The following is a 14946-nucleotide window of genomic DNA, read 5'->3' on the forward strand; positions in this document are numbered from 1 at the left end:
TTTCATTGATAAAACTCGTGCTAAGAAGGTCATTACATACCTTCCTGTTGTCTCGCAATAGACAGAACAATGATTCGCGGTGAATACCACAGTGGTATATATAGGATAGACAAACTATGTTCGAACTTATCGCTTAATTATTTAAAGCTAGCCTATAACTATGACATTATCTATTAGACTAATACATAGTTCATAGGCATAAAAACATAAAAGAGACTACATCTTCTCTTTGCCCTTCAAGCTAGGGCTATGAGGTTTTCCTGAGTACAACATGCTCAAGACTTCATCAACAGGTATCTTTTTGGATTTAGGCAAACTTGACTGTAATCGAGGGTCATTGTGCAATTCTTGGGAGTACCAAAGTGCTGCCTCTCCACCGTAGAGCCGACTCCTAGTAGCGCCGCCTAAACAGCGTTACCAATCACCAAATCTGATCGAAATCAAATTGACGAGGAGAACCTTGTTTTGGGGATGATCGTTCTTGATCCATCCACAGCGTGCCTTCTGCGACACCAAACACATAGAATTCAGACCAAAACATCGTCGCTGGAGCGACTGAAGGCTTAAAAACAGTATTTTGGGAGCGCAAGACGTTGTATTGCTCCATGGAGAATATGTTGTTGATGATGGAGAACCAGAGCAAGGAATTGAAGCGATAGCCAAAGATGGACATCGCGATTGGGGAGATATAGGGGAGATGAACGAAGGCTGAAGCCGTCGTCGGGAGGTTGAGGACTAGGAAACCCTAGTAGACGCATCCTTTTTTTCTTGTGCATGTTGATATGACTTTTCTGCTTCATTATGTAAGAATATTTTATAATTTTGAATCGAGTTATCATTTTTTATACCGAGTGATATATCAAAATATGCGTATTTAAATCATCATAATTGTGTAATACTTTAAAAATTATTTCCAACATATATGTACTTATTTTTATATTATCCTTTTCTTTGTTCTGCTTAAATAAATCGGTCATTAAAGCAGAAATTGGTTGCTCAAAAATAAAAATAAGAAGAAAGAGAGATTGGAAAAAAATCCCACACACCGCCATTCGGTTCCAAAAATTAAGGAGCAAACAACACAATAACTCGACGTCAATTTCAATGTCAAATCCATTGTGGAATTATCACGAGACGAAAAATTGAAAGAGATGTGAAGTGTCACTTGTGGTGTGGGTCATTCGATATTTTTTAAATTCATTTCTTCTATATAAAACAGGATCCAATAGGACCAATTTTTACTCCCTCATCTTTTGCCCCAGGCAAAATCCTTTTTGGTAATGGCTTTCCTAGCCATGGCTCGTTTCTGAGTGTTGAGCATAACATACATATTCACTCTCTCTCTTTCTCTTTCAAGCTTAGAACGATTCCCAGTTTGAAGCAAACCATATTGGTCCACTCCAGGCCTCAATTTCCTCTAATGGAGATGATTCAAGAACAACAACAACAAGAGGGTGTAATGAAATCTTCAAGATTCAAGCGTATCTGTGTTTTCTGTGGTAGCAGTGCTGGAAAGAACCCAAGTTATCAGCTTGCTGCTGTTCAACTTGGAAAACAACTGGTACTACACCTACTCTCTCACTTAATCTCACTCTTTCATTTGTAAAGCTTCCATCTTTATTTGCAAAAGCTTCCATCTTTAGTTCCCCTCTTCATTTTCAATGAAGCCCAACATGTGAATATCAAGATTTATGTGTCATTCTTCAAGTTTGTTAGGTTTACTATTCTAGGATTCACTTATCCAGTGACACCCAAAAGCATTTTCACTTGTGACCCCAAAAAGAAAGCATCTTTCACTGAGGTATTATTGTTGGTATGAAAGTTCAGTAGTTCAATGGATAAGCCATTTGTCTTTGAGTAGTACTACCATTCCATGATTCTGATCCCAAATTCAAGTAGTATTACTAAATTTTGGATCAGGGTCTGGTTAAAGACCTGTTTATCATGCTTGTTTCAAAATTGCGGGGATGAACGGATGATGAATAATTGAGTAAAGTAATGATTGAAATTTGGTCAGAAAGAATTATTGAATAAAGTAGCGTGATTATAGTGTTCTTTGATGGCGTAGATGTTGGGTTTTTATAATGTTATTATGCAATGTTTGAACTAAGCACGTCAGGTACCTAATATAAAAAAGGTTTACAGGTTGAAAGGAACATTGACTTGGTTTATGGAGGAGGGAGCATTGGTTTGATGGGTCAGGTCTCCCAAGCTGTTTATGATGGTGGTCGCCACGTGTTGGGGTAACTCATATACTTTCCCTTGCTCTGTTTCAAGCTCTCATCATCATCAGCAAGATTTGTTTATTAATCTCTTTTTGTTTCACTATGCAGAGTAATTCCCAGAACTCTCATGCCAAGAGAGGTACTTTTAGTGTCCTACTTTTATTTACAGTTACTAGTTACTGATAGATTCATAGTTCCTCAAACTCATAAAGTTCATTGTGTAATTAATGTAATCTCAGATCACTGGAGAGCCTGTGGGAGAAGTAAGAGCTGTGTCTGGTATGCACCAGCGCAAAGCGGAAATGGCTCGCCAAGCTGATGCCTTTGTTGCCTTGCCAGGTACCCAATTTCCCCTACTAATAGCAACGTACAAGCACCTTATTCATCGAAAAGTAGCTATATATGATTATGTCGTAACAAGCACTTTCCGGTTAAGCTAAACGCCATTTTTGGTCTTACTGCAGGTGGCTATGGTACCTTAGAAGAACTCTTGGAAGTGATCACTTGGGCTCAGTTGGGAATTCATGAGAAACCAGTGAGTTACAGTCTTTAGTTTCAGACAGGAAACTATTCAACTTTGTGCTTAATAGGAGTATTACCAGCATAATAATTAGGGGTTGTTACTGAAAGTTAGTACATTTTCTGTTGCAGGTGGGGTTGTTAAATGTTGATGGGTACTACAACTCACTTTTAACCTTCATAGACAACGCTGTGGATGAAGGTTTCATTGACCCTGCAGCTAGGCACATTATTGTGTCTGCCCCAACTGCTCAAGAACTCATGTGCAAACTAGAGGTAAATTACATTCCCCTCTTTACATGGTATAATGATGATCAATGAGATCTTAGCCGTCGATTAATCGATGATGGGTTTGAACAGGAATATACTCCTAAGCATTCTGGGCTAAGTTGGGAGAAAGAGCAACAACTGGAATACACTGCAAAGTCAGACATTGCTCGTTGACAGAGAAAAGGATCCAACCGTTCATTATCAAGTTGAAGTTGAACTGTATACATAAAACACGGCAATGCCAATGTCGTGGAGGATTTATAACCCTAGATTACAACAGGTTTCTCTAAAATACACTAAACCAGTCAACCCTTGTAGATCAGATGTGAGCCCCATTAAACAAAGTAGTAGTGCCTACCTATACGGTTGTTTTAATTAGCTGTGAAATCATGCTTCATTTTAATTCTCTTTCTTTTATTAATTTTCCCCTTTGTTTAGTTTGTCAATTTAGAATCTGACCTGGATCACTATGGCGGTGATTTCATTAACTAGTTCCTCGTGTGTCGGTGATTTATCATCCTGTATATTTTATCAAACTTGTTCCATATAGTTTCTTCAACAAATTGATGGGCTGTTGCAAGTTGTTTTCACGATAAGAAGACTGATAGTGATGGAGAGAATCCAAGTACATAAACAAGAAAAACAAGGTGTAAATTTTGATTTCTTGCTTCAATGTTATGTCAGTAAAAAAAAAAAAATTTATTTTACTCGCAAAGTATTTAATAAAAATATACTTGGTAAAAATTGCTAAGGAGCAAAAAAGACTGATAGAGACTAACCTAATATAATTTATGTATTTTAAAATATTCTCTAGAAGTTAGTAAGAGACAGTTTTTATGAGATAAACATCGTAAAACTCTATTATTCAAATACGAGGTTGCACTGTTTGGTTGACAATGAAGATTGAATAGAACGAAATTTTTGCACGAGATAGTGCTATTTCATTTGATTGAACACTTCTGAGGGATTAGGACTCCAGGGTTGGAGTGGTAGGTTGGTTGGAGGGGTGACTAAAGAGAGTCTAATAATGTCTAAATTGATGATTATCGATCACTAACGTATACAAAAGGACATGTGTCCTGCACCGTACAATTTACAGACTGCCATTGGGAGGTGGCAGTGAACAAAAGGAATGAGAGAGAGAAGTCCACGGTCGAAACCGAGTGGAGGTGGCCCCTGGTTTTTGAACTTTTGATGGTCTTATTGGCCATTGTGAGGTTGAAGAAGATGAGATGATAGAGAGGCTAGCTCGCTAGCCATAGGCCATAGGCCATAGGGACAATGTCACCGTTTGAGCCCACGTGGCCATCGCATTCTGCAGCTAAACCCTAAAGGCAGTTGATTGAGACCTACAAGTAGGAACTAGGAAAGTTGCATTGAGCTTCCTTTTGGTTGTTGGCTTTGCTTGACTCCTTTGTGTGGTTATGTCTAAATCTGGATAAGCATAACCCTGTTATCATGTGACTCCCTATTTTTTTTATGACAATGTGACGCTCCCTATTTGTGATCCCTGTCTTTTGTGATAATGCAGTGCTGCCCCCGTCACCAATCACCCTCAACTCGGACTCTATACCCTCTCCACTTGACATTTTCCTCACGCAAGAACTAGGAGTCTAAAACCAAAACGCCTTTACCCCAGATATCTAATTCCGACTAGGTACATTTTCATTAAGATGCCTTTAGTGTCTTAAGTTACATTTGGATTAAGTTATGAAAGACTTTTAGGGAGGGCTTTGAATGAGGGCCATTAAAATGAAATTTTTTTTTTGAGAGAAAATACGACAAATTATATTAAATGAAAATTGAGGAGTACATGAAGCAATTCATAAGCATTGAAAGAAAACAAAAAAGTATAACAAGATGCACAAACGCATCTATAATGAAGAAAAAACAATAAAAGATAACAAGATGCACATACGCATTTAGAATGGAAGGTAACCAGGATGTGACTTGATAACTTTATAATCAAAGGTTTGAGAGACTAATTTTTCGATTACATTAATGCAAATCAACCGTTAGATGTTTATGTATGCATGAATATATCATTTCTGAAAATTTTCTTCCACATTGCTAATCATTAAGTTATCGAACTACATCAAATCAATGGACAAACCAAATCTGTCAAACTTGAACCGTTTATGTTCATTAATGATAAATCACGATTATGAATGCCTTAACAATTTTTAATTTAATTGAAAAATTGCATAAATGATCTACACATGAATATCTAAACATCTAACGGTTGATTTGCGAAAATGTGATCGAAAATGAGTCTCACAAGAAATTTCTCTTTTTAATGGTTCTCATTAGAAACTCTCCCTCGTTAGAAGCTCTCCCTTACATTATCGGCATGTTTGTTTCTCAGAACTGTCATTGCCCACCTTAATTTCTATAAGAGTTATGGACTCCTCTAGCCTGACTTATGCTATTCTAATACTTGACTCATGTTTGGTGCTGACAGGACTGTCATTGATACTTCCTCTTCAATGCTGCAAACTTCTTCGAGACCTTAATCATCTCTAGATGAGCGTTCCTGTGAAGTTTCTCAAAATCTCGGGGAAGTTCTGCTCCGGAAGCTAAGAAAGCCTCTCTGACTCCATCGAAACCCTTCCCTAGGATCGCAATCATCTCTAAAACGGTCTGAATCTGGGCTTCATCTTCATCTTCCTCAGTGCTCCCAGCCCATATTTTGAGGCCTATCGATTGATTTGCCAGAATAGCATTGGTCTCAGTCGACGTTGAGGTGTTGAGGATTTGAATCTGACGCCTGGAAATGTAGAGGCAATGGAGTGAGGAGGAAGAAGAGGACTCTGGTTTTGGGGTTAAGGTTTGGTGAGGAAAGTGATAACTAAGAAATGAGGGATTCTTAGGTCGCGTAGAATCATCCTAGTGTTGGGTGTTCTTCTGTTGTGCGATCTGCCTAGTGGCTTATCCGAAATGAAATGAAATTGGAGAGAGAGAGAGAAATAAATAGTGAAGAGTAGAAGGAGGCTTCCACAATCCCATGGTTTTTGGTGTCATTATGGTAGAAGGTGTTGAGGAGATTTTTGGACTCTATAGTCTCATTTAAAAGAGTCCATATTGTTGCCAAATATGGAATAACTTGTGTTACACTAGATAAGAATGTACAATCTCATCCAATCCCATGTAACAAACACCCGCCATATGTTTTCAGTGCAGTTATGCAGGTAAAGTGTTACTAAAGGTGTCTCAAATGACCATGTAACGGTAAAAGTAAGGGATGCACGGTGATCTAGGGAATTCGCAATAGTTGTGAATTTCATTAAAGCGGACCGAGCAGTATGTCTCATGCTCTATCAGTATTACAGGTTTCTGAGTTGATTAATTTTCTAAATATCAAATTCTTTGGCTACATGGATGAAGAGAATTGCACCTGTCCCATCCAGAGCTGCAGGGGATCAAGTTTTTTTCGGCTCAGAAAATATCTCCATGCTGAACTTTCAAGGAATCAGAGAAAATGTTCCGTAGCACTGACATTTACAGAAAACAAGTAACGCAAAATTACAAAGATAATTTCTGAGCGAAGAACCCAAATCAGAAATCAGGCATTCACTTTGTAAAGCAGTACTACAGCACTAAATTTTCTATTGAAACATACAGGTCGCGCACACAGGTACATCAATATATAATACAAACGTGTTTTGAATGGTAGTATTACATAGGACTAAATCTAGGAGGTGAATGATTCAACTACTGAAGAGGTGGTGACCAAACTTGATAGAAGGCCAACTATAAGGGCGCTATTATATGTGGTTGGCTCCCCTTGCATGGCATTGTCGCGGACATCGTTGTAAGTTCCATTTAGGAATGGCCCCCCTACAAGTGCTCCAGTAGCTACATTAGGATTGGGGTCACTTGATTTGAAGTATTTGAAGCCGTCACTGCAGCTAGGCTTTGCATCAGCTGGGATTGAAGCTCCTCTATGGTGGACATATTTTGGATATTTATCCCCATACCCAACAAGAAAGCTCATTTTCATAGGATTGTCGCCCAAGACATATTCAACCTATAAAAAGTAGAGATACATTAGGACGGAACGGCAGTTGGTGGCTAACATCTATTGCTATTGCATCTATGCAAATTGCAACATACTGCAAGTAAAACTAACCAGAGAGCATACCTGAGATACAGCAAATTTCCGAATATCAGCTGGCTTAAAGGAATCTCCGTTACAAGTTATTTTGGCTGTCCTAGAGGAGAGCATATAGTCACTGTAAACAACAGCCAGGAATGCAGAAGCAACGGGATGCTGCAGAGCATTCCATTCACTGATAAATATCATACCATCTGCATTGTGGAGATCAGAATGGTAAATGAAGGAGAACGAGAGACACCAGAAACAGAACTGAAAAATCCAACTCAAAATCATCCAGATAGCCCAAGTGATCTGAGCGTGGTGTGCATATAGGTTAACAAGATTGAAAAGAAAACAAATGTTTTCAACCTCGGACATGCACTTGATAGCTTGGAAATGTTTAAAATCGTAGTGTTCATAGCTACTGTGCAAGTCTGAGAACAATATCATTATCTTCTGTAATATGAAGTAATTTATTAATTCCCCTATTCACTTTAAAGTTTAAAGCAGCAATCAATTATTGTGTAACACGGCAACTGGTTGTAGAATTCGTTTAGGAGGCTCAAAAACATTAGGATTTAGAAGAAGACTTGATATGGTTCTGTGTTCTGTGTCAACATCAAACCGGAATATTGACTTTCTTTTGGTATTAAGAACTAATCTTGAGGCAGGGCTTCAGGAGGAAATCTATTGCCTTAATCTATAATAAGACAGTCAAGAAGAAGCCTACTCTTTGTTCTGCTGCTGGTGGCAGTTGGAGACTTTGGCAGGAGGCCACATATAACAGCCTCAGCTGTTTTCTTGTACTTTTGAAGGACAGAATTGTCTTTGCTTCCACCAAAGAAGGTCAACCTGGATAGCAAAACCTGCAGGAAAATTGCAAATTGCTCACATAACTAAGCAAAGAATTTCACTAGCAGCAATGACAATGTATCTGGCACATGTAAATCCCCACGAGTATAGGTATTCTAAATGGTTCAGGAAGAAGAACACATGTTAAATCAAACGCTGATTCCATTAGAATGGCACAAATTAAAAAGGAGGATTATGCATACCTGGGCTCCTGCAAGCTTGTTATCCCAACTGAACCACGATGGCTTATCAAATTCAGCAAACTCTTGTCCATCATCCCCTGTCACGAAGTCGAGGTAAGTCTTATCCCCAGTTGCATGATAAAGCCATCCAGCTGCCCACAGAAGCTCATCTCCATACCCTGTGGAATTGTAAAACTTCTGAACATCGGGGATGCTCTCACTGTAAGACCCTCTATTTTCGTTGGCAAAAGTAAATAACTGCTTGGCATGCTTAAGAAGACTGTCTGAATACGTGGGATTGCTCTTCTTAAACACCAGAGATGCCGAAGCCATAGCAGCAGCGGTTTCGGCAGCAACCTCAGTCCCCGGAGCAGATGTGTTCACCTGGGTGAGTGGCCTCTTCTCAGTCATGTCTTCAGGCCTATTCCAACACTTGTGGTCCGCATTAGGGTCACCCACCTGCCCCATAATTCAGATTTCAGTAACTAACACACATCCTATAAACATAGCTTGTAGTTCAATACTAAGTCACATTTCAATACCAACATTCCCATAACAAACAGTAAATCAAATTCAAACTCGTTTGAACAGCAAGTAACTAACGAACCTGAATGTAGAGCACATTGTCCTTAGGATGAGCATTGACAAGAAAGTCAGTGATCCACTTAAGCGAATCTTGAGCCTCTTCTAACTGATCCACCTTATCCAGATGATCACCATACTCGAGAATCGACCAAGACAACACCGAGGCAGTGAACGCCATCGGAAGACCAAACTTCATGTGATCTCCGGCGTCGTACATTCCTTTTGACAAGTCCAATTTCGCATCGCTCCCATCATTCAAACCCGAATCGCCTCGCCACGAAATCTTGTTATCCACCAACTTACCCGCTACCAAAAACAACTAATTAATTCTTCACATATCTAAATAAATAGACGAAAATTTAGTTGAAGTGCATTGAGTAATTACATTTTTGGATGTCGAAGAATTGCATAGCGGTTTTGAGGGCGTCCGAGTATTTCTCGGTGACGGGGCCGGGAGGGCCCGGGACCGGAGCCGGCTCGTTGTCGGACTCGTTTTGCTTCTTTTTGATGAGGACGAGAGCGACGGCGCCGGCGATGATGGCCAAGACGACGAAGACGATGAACCAACTCAACCATTTGCAACCCTTGGAGTCCGATTTGGCTCCCATTTCGATGACCTTAAACGACCACCGACAGATCCAAGTTGTTGCAGATCTACCACATTAAGGTTCTGAGGCTTTAGAGGGGAAATGTGGTTCTGAGGTTTTTATTGGCGGGTAAAACCAGATCGGAAACACTCCCGCTGTGTTTCTTTTTTCAAGCACCGACAGCGAAATAAGGTCTTTCTTTTTTTCTCTTCTCTTTGTTTTTGAGTGTGGTTGGGGTTGTTGTGGTTGAAATGACGGAAGTGCCCTTCTCCAGGCTGCCAACTGAGGCTGGGAATTGACTGCGTGACGGATGATATTGACCGTTGAACTAGGCACCGACAGAAGGGTGAAAACAAATTGACTGTGGATCTTTGATTGGTAAAGCTAGGGCCTGGTTGTTGGGTTTTTAGGGCTTTAAAATAAGGTGAGGGCATCTGTCAGCCATCTAACATGGGCCAAATTTCTGGTGGGAAGATCCAGTTTCGGTTAGAGTGTTGTGTCAGATACATTTTGTATGTATAAAGAAAGAGTGTTTCTACTGAGACCTCTAAATCTGCTCAATTGACCTCACTCTATTATGAATTATTAAATGACATATATAACCTCTTATAAAATGACTATTAAGGACAATAATTATACCCAAAAAAAATTATATTTAATTTCTCTAGACTTTCCAATTCAATAATATTATATCGCATTCTTATTATTTTCCTTATCTATTTTCATTTTCCAATTTCACTACATACTCATTAAAGATTTTATATATATTTAATAAGAATTAAAACTATAATCAAGATCATGTGACATAAAAATTCCTATCATCATATATGTTGAACGCATATTGGTTCGGGATAACAAAAGAAATCATATTATGACCTAAATCCCAGTCTATCCATTATATTTGCAAAAAAAAGAAAAGAAAAAAAGAAAAAAAAAGAAGAGCTAGCAGTAAAAAAAAACCTAAAAACTATTAAATAATTAATCATGATGTACAGAAAATAGAGAAAATAATTAAACATTAAGAAAAACTACTCTTCATTTTTTTTTGAACATCTACAAGAGAAAAAAAGTTAAAAAAAAAACAATTCTTTTTTATTAGAAATTAATTTTTTAACACCTAGTGGCCAGTTTGTGGTGGATTTGTCCCTATAGACGGTGCAGTGGATTAGTCTGGCTCTGCTAGGAAACTCTGCATGGGTGCGTGTGTCGCTAACTTATTAACGCTGACCTCCCCGAATCAAAAAAAAAATATTAATTTTTAAAGCCCAATACCTTGTGTTTGAGTTTCTCTTTTATTGGATAAAAGATTTATGTAATTTGATTAAGGAATGAATATGTAATTAATAATTTGTTTGCAAATTATATGAGCGAGGTTATTTCAGGAACTTAAGCGAGGTTTAGTGAGTAAATTTAGTATTGAAAAATTTGATAGGAGGTGTAAAAAGTAAGAAGGTCAAGTGAGTAAATTTGGAGATTCCAATAGAAAAACTCTAAAAATAAATAAATAAATTCTTTTTTATTAGAAATTAATTTTTAAAGCCCAATACCTTGTGTTTGAGTTTCTTTTTTATTGGATAAGAGATTTATTTAATCTGGTTAAGGAATGAATATGTAATTAATAGTTTGTTTGCAAATTATATGAGTGAGGTTATTTCAGGAACTTAAGTGAGGTTTAATGAGTAAATTTAGTATTTGAAAATTTGATAGGAGGTGTAAAAAGCAAGGAGGTCAAGTGAGTAAATTTGGAGGTTCCAATAGAAAAACTCATAAAGAAATATCTTGGCATGAAATTTTAGTAAATTTTATGTTTTTTTTTTTAATAATGGTTAAAAAAAAATAACATTTACTGATCAGGTGAATATTATTTTAGATTAAAAATAACTAAATTTAATTTCAAAGTATCAACGATAAAGTATAGTCAAGGTTTTATTTTTAGCTGTCCATTTTAACGTTTTCTTTTTCATTTTTTTTTAGGAAAATAAAATTAAGTTTCATTAATAATATCAAATGACCTCACTCTATCAAACTAGAGGGATTCAGAAATTTATGATATTACAAATTTATGCTCAATTATTCAAAGATAGAAAGAAAAAAGCAAAAATTAAAATTCAAAAAAAAATTGCAGAAAAGTAAAATAGAATCAACCCAAAGTTTTGGTTGTTTCTTTAATACATAGAAAATGATATCTTTCTAGCACTTGATGTAAGAGAATTCGATTCCTTAGGGCTTAGTCCATGATTTATATTCATTTTTCATGATAATTATCATGGATTTACCTCAACGTTTTAATTTTTTGTGAAATTAATGGACGAGTCATATTGACTATAGTATCATACTTCAATAGTATTGTACAAATTAGTATAAGATACAATGTTCTTTTATTTCATCAAATGAGAACACATTTATCTCGTATTAATAAAGCGAGATTCGTCTTATTTTCTCATAGTTGAATCGAAACCTTTATCAACTTTTTATTGAAAAAAAAATCCCATTACTACACTGGATGCTAATTGAATCTGTATATTTCAAGATGCAAGTTTACTTTTTGACTCTTTTTTGAGGATGATTTATGCTTTTGAATAATTGTTTAAATAAAAAAACACCGAAACCGCTTACGAAGAAAACACAAAAAAAGTCCGGCTGAGTCGTGTTAAAAAGACTTTGCCCAAGAAACCGCGGCCTCCCAGAAAACTGTTCGTTTAATTGTAAACGCTTCAAGCATCAAACAAACCGGTTGATCGTTTATCAGTTGCCCAAGTTATTTTCACACTCTCTTCCACTCTTGACTCTCTGTTTCTGAAGTCTTCTACTACAGTGTTCTTGTGCTCGGAATCAAGAACAGCTTTTGATTCTGATCAGGTATGTTCTTCCCTCAAGTTTTCTACTTTTGAACTCCGATCATGTAATCAATGCCAATGCACCATGTTTTTTTTGCTCAAAGAAATAGACCAACTATTAATTTTCTGCTTCAAGATTTATTTCATTTTTAAGGGTTTAAAGCTAGCATGATTGTGTTGATTGTCAAGAGTTTTAGTTAAGATGTTATGTACTGAGTTTAGTTAAGTGTGATATTAAGTTGAGGTTCTGAAGCTGAAGTTGCTTTTGAATCTGAGTAGGGTGTTTTATCAAATCCAATGGTTGAGTGTGTGTCAGATCAAGATCAATCAAGGGCCAAATGGACTACATTTTCGACCAAGATATTTGCGGATTTGCTGGTTGAGCAAATCCGCAAAGGAAATAGGGGCAGTGGTGCTTTTTCAAAGTTGGCTTGGAAGATTATAAGAGATGAGTTCAATAAGCAGACTGGTCTCAATTTTGACAAGCAGCAATTGAAGAACCACCTTGATGTTCTTAGGAAGAGGTATAATTCGGTGAAGGCGATTCTCAATCACACTGGTTTTAGTTGGGATGTTGATCAGTATACGGTGCTAGCTGAAGATGATGTATGGCAAGAGTACATTGAGGTATAGTTTCTAGATGCTTCTGACTTTGATGTTAGTTTTATTAATTCTATTAGGCTACTAATTAAGTTTGCAATAATATATATATATATATATAGGCACATCCTGAGGCTGACATTATCAGAAAAAGGGGCTGTGATATATATGAACAGCTTTGCATTATATTCTCATCAGATTTCGGAATCAATGAGAAACATGCCATTGCTGTTTCAGGAACAGCCTCACATCAGGTAATTAATTGTGTTTGATTTCATGGGTTTTAGAAGGTCTACATTACATCCTTCACTTTTTTCTGACCAAATAGAGTTAGTGTTTAGACGAATGAGGAGCAATCCAGAGCTAAGTGGACTATGCCGCTGGAGAAGGTATTTGCAGATTTGATGCTTGAGCAGGTTGCTCAAGGGAATAGGTTGAACCATGCTTTTAGTAATAAAGCATGGAAGTATATACACCGTGAGTTTAATAGACAAACAGGGTTAAATTACGATAAGCAGCAGTTGAAAAATCATCACGGAGTGTTGAGAAGGTCTTACCTTAGTGTAAAGTCACTGCTTGATCAGGATGGCTTTAGCTGGGACAAGTCTCGGTGCATGGTAATTGCAGAGAGCGATGTGTGGGCAAATTACATCGAGGTTAGATTCTCTCCATTTAACTCATACCTTTGTTCACTGTTCCTTCTATTTGCATATTATGATTCTAAAGAATTTTAATTAACAGAAGCATCCTGAAATTGAGGCAGTAAGAGTCAAAGGCTGCCCACTGTACGAACAGTTGGACAGCATATTTTCCGAGCCAGGCAGTGCTGGAAATTGTGCAGCGCCTCAAGTCCCTCAACCACAAATAGCTGCTTTCCAGGTAGCTTTGTGCTGTCATTCATTTTTAGTTATTGGTGGCTTGGTGACATGACCTGTCCATGTTTTAGCTTACTCACTTTGCTTATTTCAATATATTTTAGATGGATACTCTTCCTGGTGAAGATCAATCCAAGCAAGATCAATCAAGAGCAAAGTGGACTGTGGCACTGGATAAAATACTCTTAAACTTGTTGATGGAGCAAACTCGACAGAATAAGATGTCTAATAAGAAGGCATGGAAACATATACAAAATGAATTCAATTACAGAACTGGTTTAACGTTTGATGGTGAACAGTTGAGGAATCACCAAAATGTTCTGAGAAGGGTGTATAATAGCATAAAGACGGTTATTGATCAAGGCGGTTTTAGTTGGGATGACTGTCGCCATGTGGTAGTGGCTGATGATGAAGTGTGGGAGAAGTACATCATGGTAAGTCCTCTATATATCTGAAGTTAATCTGCACTACATCTTTGCTGCAGTGTTGATACTCTTATTGGATTCTACTTGCAGGCACATCCCGAGGCTGAAACAGTCAGAAACAAGGAGTGTCCGATTTTTAAAGATTTATGCACATTATTTTCAGATCCAAGAGCAGAGGGAAGATACGTTCAATCAAGTCATGATGTGAAGTTGGATCAACAAAAAGTGGAAATGGATGACACTCCTGAAACTGCTAGTGTATCTGCTGAACCTGCAGTAGACGAGGCAACGTCGCGCCTATCCGAGGAAGTGAATATGTCCAGTGGAAGGAACAAGCGCCGGAGTTTGATAAAACCACTAATAAGTTCAACTCGCCAGAGGAGGCGAGTGTGTAGGGAAACTAGTCAGACTGGCGTCAATGATGTTTCCCGGCATGAGGAGGGAAACAAGACAGCAGCTGCAGCAGTAGTAGCAGCACAAAGTGGTGACCGATTCTCGATATCTAGTTGCATTGAAGTGTTGAATGAGATGGGAGGGGTGGATCAAGAGGTTTATTTGGCTGCTTTGGATTTGTTCCAGGATCCTGACCGCAGAGAAACATTCATATGTATCAAAAGTGATATCAAATTGGCATGGCTCAAGGCCAAGTGTAAATCTCTTGTATAAGTGTAGTTTTCCTTCCATCATAGGTTGTATTATGATGGTCAATGTATAAGATAATTGCTGACTTTCTGCAATTTGTCAACATTGAATTACCCTGTACTATTTCAACTTGTATACAAAATGAAAATGCTGTCCAAAATTGATTTTACATATTCAGGTCAAGGTTTAGAATTTATGTGCTCCAATTTTTTTATTTTAACTAATAGACGAAATAGTCCCAACTCGTAAGA

The 14946-nt window shown here is 37.6% G+C and overlaps 3 protein-coding genes across 3 annotated transcripts; 2 read left to right on the plus strand and 1 right to left on the minus strand.

The window, feature by feature from the left end:
- The first annotated feature begins 1232 nt into the window (after nt 1-1232).
- On the plus strand, nt 1233-3563 carry LOC112172094 (cytokinin riboside 5'-monophosphate phosphoribohydrolase LOG7). Its single transcript, XM_024309273.2, has 7 exons — nt 1233-1561; nt 2146-2243; nt 2334-2364; nt 2465-2564; nt 2690-2760; nt 2877-3020; nt 3105-3563. The coding sequence occupies exons 1-7, from the start codon at nt 1421-1423 to the stop codon at nt 3186-3188; spliced, it is 669 nt and encodes a 222-aa protein (XP_024165041.1). The 5' UTR covers nt 1233-1420; the 3' UTR covers nt 3189-3563.
- Nucleotides 3564-6483: 2920 nt separating this feature from the next.
- On the minus strand, nt 6484-9504 carry LOC112172798 (endoglucanase 10). Its single transcript, XM_024310284.2, has 6 exons — nt 9115-9504; nt 8752-9035; nt 8166-8603; nt 7841-7976; nt 7156-7322; nt 6484-7041 (listed from the first exon to the last, which is right to left on the minus strand). Exons 1-6 carry the CDS (start codon nt 9335-9337, stop codon nt 6706-6708), a joined length of 1584 nt encoding a protein of 527 aa, XP_024166052.1. The 5' UTR covers nt 9338-9504; the 3' UTR covers nt 6484-6705.
- Nucleotides 9505-11958: 2454 nt separating this feature from the next.
- Nucleotides 11959-14878, plus strand: LOC112171854 (L10-interacting MYB domain-containing protein). Its single transcript, XM_024308971.2, has 7 exons — nt 11959-12175; nt 12433-12780; nt 12876-13007; nt 13095-13409; nt 13495-13632; nt 13733-14062; nt 14144-14878. The coding sequence occupies exons 2-7, from the start codon at nt 12451-12453 to the stop codon at nt 14717-14719; spliced, it is 1821 nt and encodes a 606-aa protein (XP_024164739.1). The 5' UTR covers nt 11959-12175; nt 12433-12450; the 3' UTR covers nt 14720-14878.
- The last annotated feature ends 68 nt before the right edge of the window (nt 14879-14946 follow it).

Source organism: Rosa chinensis, chromosome 6 (assembly GCF_002994745.2).
Source record: "Rosa chinensis cultivar Old Blush chromosome 6, RchiOBHm-V2, whole genome shotgun sequence".
Lineage (NCBI taxonomy): Eukaryota > Viridiplantae > Streptophyta > Magnoliopsida > Rosales > Rosaceae > Rosa > Rosa chinensis.

Coding starts and splice junctions, on each gene's coding strand:
- LOC112171854 (XM_024308971.2), top strand. CDS start 12,451: ATGGTTGAGTGTGTGTCAGATCAAGATCAATCAAGGGCCAAATGGACT. Junction 13,008..13,094: donor CAGGAACAGCCTCACATCAG/GTAATTAATTGT, acceptor GTTAGTGTTTAG/ACGAATGAGGAGCAATCCAG. Junction 13,633..13,732: donor CACAAATAGCTGCTTTCCAG/GTAGCTTTGTGC, acceptor AATATATTTTAG/ATGGATACTCTTCCTGGTGA.
- LOC112172094 (XM_024309273.2), top strand. CDS start 1,421: ATGGAGATGATTCAAGAACAACAACAACAAGAGGGTGTAATGAAATCT. Junction 2,565..2,689: donor TGCCTTTGTTGCCTTGCCAG/GTACCCAATTTC, acceptor GTCTTACTGCAG/GTGGCTATGGTACCTTAGAA. Junction 2,761..2,876: donor TGGGAATTCATGAGAAACCA/GTGAGTTACAGT, acceptor TTTCTGTTGCAG/GTGGGGTTGTTAAATGTTGA.
- LOC112172798 (XM_024310284.2), bottom strand. CDS start 9,337: ATGGGAGCCAAATCGGACTCCAAGGGTTGCAAATGGTTGAGTTGGTTC. Junction 7,977..8,165: donor ACAAGCTTGCAGGAGCCCAG/GTATGCATAATC, acceptor ATTTTCCTGCAG/GTTTTGCTATCCAGGTTGAC. Junction 7,042..7,155: donor GGAAATTTGCTGTATCTCAG/GTATGCTCTCTG, acceptor TACTTTTTATAG/GTTGAATATGTCTTGGGCGA.